Raw genomic sequence first — 3,467 nt, 5'->3', positions numbered from 1 at the left:
GGTGAAATGTGAAGAAAGGGAAATCAGAAAGGAAGGCAGCATAATGCCCAAAAGGTTGCATATGAAGCTTATACTGTCAACCAATTAATTAAAAAGTCATATTATAAGAAGAGTATTTAGTGCTAGGTGTCATATAATTCCTGTGTAATAAAAGTAGGAGTGTGGATTTTCCATAAACAATTTAAGAAGGAAAGGTGTTTCACTACTCAATCAAGAAGGATAAACTTCAGAGCAGAAGGTAAAAGAGAAACTCTGTAAGGTCAGGAACTTGCAGATTTTTAAACAGGCAATGTATTTATTGTAGTTAACCCTTGGTGTCCCTGGAGCACTGACTGCAGGCTCTCGTACAGACATAAGAATCTGTAGATATCCAAACTTCAGCATATAGATGTTTCTGTTGTTTGTATACAACCTGTTAGGATTTAACTCTTGGCTCGCACCCAGACAGAATACACCAAGCCAACATGGTTCCACATGGAGAGGTTTAATGAGAGAAGAAGAGTAGAAGAAGGGAGGAACAAAGGAGGCTGGCCATGAGCATGTGGAGGGAAGATGGGGGGATAGAGAGAAGGGACAGAGATGAGGGGAAGAGCAGGGAAGAAAACAAAGAGCAAGAGAGGGAGGAGTGAGAGGGAAAGGAGGGGGCAAGCAGCCCCTTATGTAGTGTCAGGCATGGCTGGCTGTTGCCAGGCAACTGTGGGGTGGAGCATACCTGGCTATTCCCAGGTAGCTGTCAAGGTGGAGATTAGACAGAATCCCAACATTCCCATGTTTTGGTTTAATTAAAAAAAAAAAAAGAAAAATTGGAAAGGAAATGGTGGAGCAGGAATAGGATCATAGTGATCTCTGGCTACTTCCTGCTTGCTTTGGGGCAACATGTCTCTGGGGAACCTATTAAAATGGGTATGAGATGTTTGTCCAGTCTTAGAGTTGACTGTTTCCTTGTTGTCCAGGGTCTGCAGAACCGTCCGAGGATAGGTCAGAAGGAACAGGTACAATAGAAGTGTTTGTGTCTGTAAGAGGATATTAGACATCTGGAGGTGGCTTCTCTGGAGCTGTCCTGGGTGTAGTAAGTGCCTGGGCTTAAAACAGTGCTGGAACACACACACACACACACACACACACACACACACACACACACACACACACACACACACACATTATAGGTAGAGAATAAGATTAAGAGCATTTAGGAGAAAAGAAATTCTTTTTCTTATATGTACATTTGAAATCCAGAGGAATCCCTTTGGAGTAGGTAGTAAGTGGGAACTTCAGGCAGAGTGGAGTCTATTTGGTCCACGAGAGGTAGATCTGAGTGGGTTTCCTGTAGCTTATAAGTTTACAAAAGAGATAAATGAATTGACAACATGAACATTCTTTAAGAGCAAGGGAGAGGTGCAAGTGCATGCAGCAGGCGTGCACAGCTGGGACACTGGTGCACACAGCTGAGGCACTGCGTGCCGGTGGCAGTGTGAGCACAGCTGGAAAAGACAGTGTGAAAGCTGTTTTTCTCGAGGCTGTGGTGCGCTGAGCATAGGAACAAAATCCTGGACAGAGAGAGAGAGAGAGAGAGAGAGAGAGAGAGAGAGAGAGAGAGAGAGAGAGAGAGAGAGAGCGCGCAAGCGAGCTCACAGGTAGCCAGCAGAATATCTGGCAAGATGCAAGGGGTGTGGCCAGACTCGCTTTTCCTGCCATTTTGAATCAGGGACTGTAGTGGCAGGCAGAGAACAGAAGCCCCACTAGAGAGAGTGTGCGAAGAATAACGGTCATACACGCATGTGAGAGAGCAGATTTTCGGGCAGATACAAGGGACAGAGCCAGATCTGTTTTTCATGGGGCATGAACCAGTAGCTACAGCAACCAGGGAGGGAGGAGGGGGAGGCCTTCGATGGTGCTTCGATATATGTTTTTTTTTCCTTAGAGGTGAGTGCAGAGAAATTTATTGATGGTATTCAAGAGAGATATTATGGGGTCTGGAATGGAATTGTGAGGGAGATGCTCCGTGTTGGGGGCTGAGTTGGGATGGGGACTCCTCAGCAACTGAGGGCCTCTCTCTTGCTCTCAGTATCCTTGCTGGGCTGAGGTGGGTGGTCCAGGGTTTCTTACTCCTTGGAGGCCATGTAGGCCATGAGGTCCACCACCCTGTTGCTGTAGCCGTATTCATTGTCATACCAGGAAATGAGCTTTACAAAGTTGTCATTGAGAGCAATGCCAGCCCCAGCATCAAAGGTGGAAGAGTGGGAGTTGCTGTTGAAGTCGCAGGAGACAACCTGGTCCTCAGTGTAGCCCAGGATGTCCTTTAGTGGGCCCTCGGGTGCCTGCTTCACCACCTTCTTGATGTCATCATACTTGGCAGGTTTCTCCAGGCAGCATGTCAGATCCATAATGGATACATGGGGGGTAGGAACACGGAAGGCCATGCCAGTGAGCTTCCCGTTCAGCTCTGGGATGACCTTGCCCACAGCCTTGGCAGCACCAGTGGATGCAGGGATGATGTTCTGGGCTGCCCCACGCCCATCACGCCACAGCTTTCCAGAGGGGCCATCCACAGTCTTCTGAGGGGCAGTGATGGCATGGACTGTGGTCATGAGCCCTTCCACAATACCAAAGTTGTCAGGGATGACCTTGGCCAGGGGGGCTAAGCAGTTGGTGGTGCAGGATGTATTGCTGACAATCTTGAGGGAGTTGTCATATTTCTTGTGGTTCACACCCATCACAAACATGGGGGCATCGGCTGAAGGGGCGGAGATGAAGACCCTTTTGCCCCCACCCTTCAGGTGAGTCCCAGCCTTCTCCACAGTGGTGAAGACACCAGTAGACTCCACGACATACTCAGCACCAGCGTCACCCCATTTGATGTTAGCGGGATCTTGTTCCTGGAAGATGGTAATGGGCTTCCCATTGATGACAAGCTTCCCATTCTCAGCCTTGACTGTACCGTTGAGCTTGCCATGGGTAGAGTCATATTGGAATATGTAGACCATGTAGTTGAGGTTAATGAAGGGGTCGTTGATGGCAACAATGTCCACTTTGCCAGATGCAGAGCAGAAGGCAGCCCTGGTAACCAGGTTCCCAATACGGCCAAATCCATTCACACTGAGCTTCACCATCTTGTCTATGAGACAAGGCTGGCACTGCAGGAGAAGATGAGACTGTCTCTGGAACAGGGAGGAGCAGAGAGCCGAGATATTGTTTTCTGTTTAGTATAAATTAGACCAAAACATCCTAGGAAATAGGGACAGGCAGCGGAGACCGATAGACCCGTGGGTGACACTAGGAATTATTAATTGCCCCAACCAGTGCTGGGGCTACACTCAGAGCTGGTGCTCCTGAGCCAGAGAGCAGTTTATCCAGGCCTGGCCTTACATTAAACTGTCTCAACAAAAGAGAGAGGAAAAGTTTCACCCAAGGGAAAAGGTCCTAGAATGAGGGTCAGTGAAAGGATCCATCCCCAAGGGTAGTATGGT

The 3,467-nt window shown here is 48.3% G+C and overlaps 1 protein-coding gene across 1 annotated transcript; it reads right to left on the bottom strand.

Annotated features, from left to right (window-relative positions):
• Window positions 1–2,017: 2,017 nt before the first annotated feature.
• Gapdhl10 (glyceraldehyde-3-phosphate dehydrogenase like 10) lies at window positions 2,018–2,999 on the bottom strand. Its single transcript, XM_017600426.3, has one exon. It carries the CDS (start codon window positions 2,982–2,984, stop codon window positions 2,103–2,105), a length of 882 nt encoding a protein of 293 aa, XP_017455915.3. The 5' UTR covers window positions 2,985–2,999; the 3' UTR covers window positions 2,018–2,102.
• Between the last annotated feature and the right edge of the window lie 468 nt (window positions 3,000–3,467).

Source organism: Rattus norvegicus, chromosome 16 (genome assembly GCF_036323735.1).
Source record: "Rattus norvegicus strain BN/NHsdMcwi chromosome 16, GRCr8, whole genome shotgun sequence".
Taxonomy (NCBI): domain Eukaryota; kingdom Metazoa; phylum Chordata; class Mammalia; order Rodentia; family Muridae; genus Rattus; species Rattus norvegicus.
This window is presented reverse-complemented; position numbering and strand designations above follow the sequence as displayed.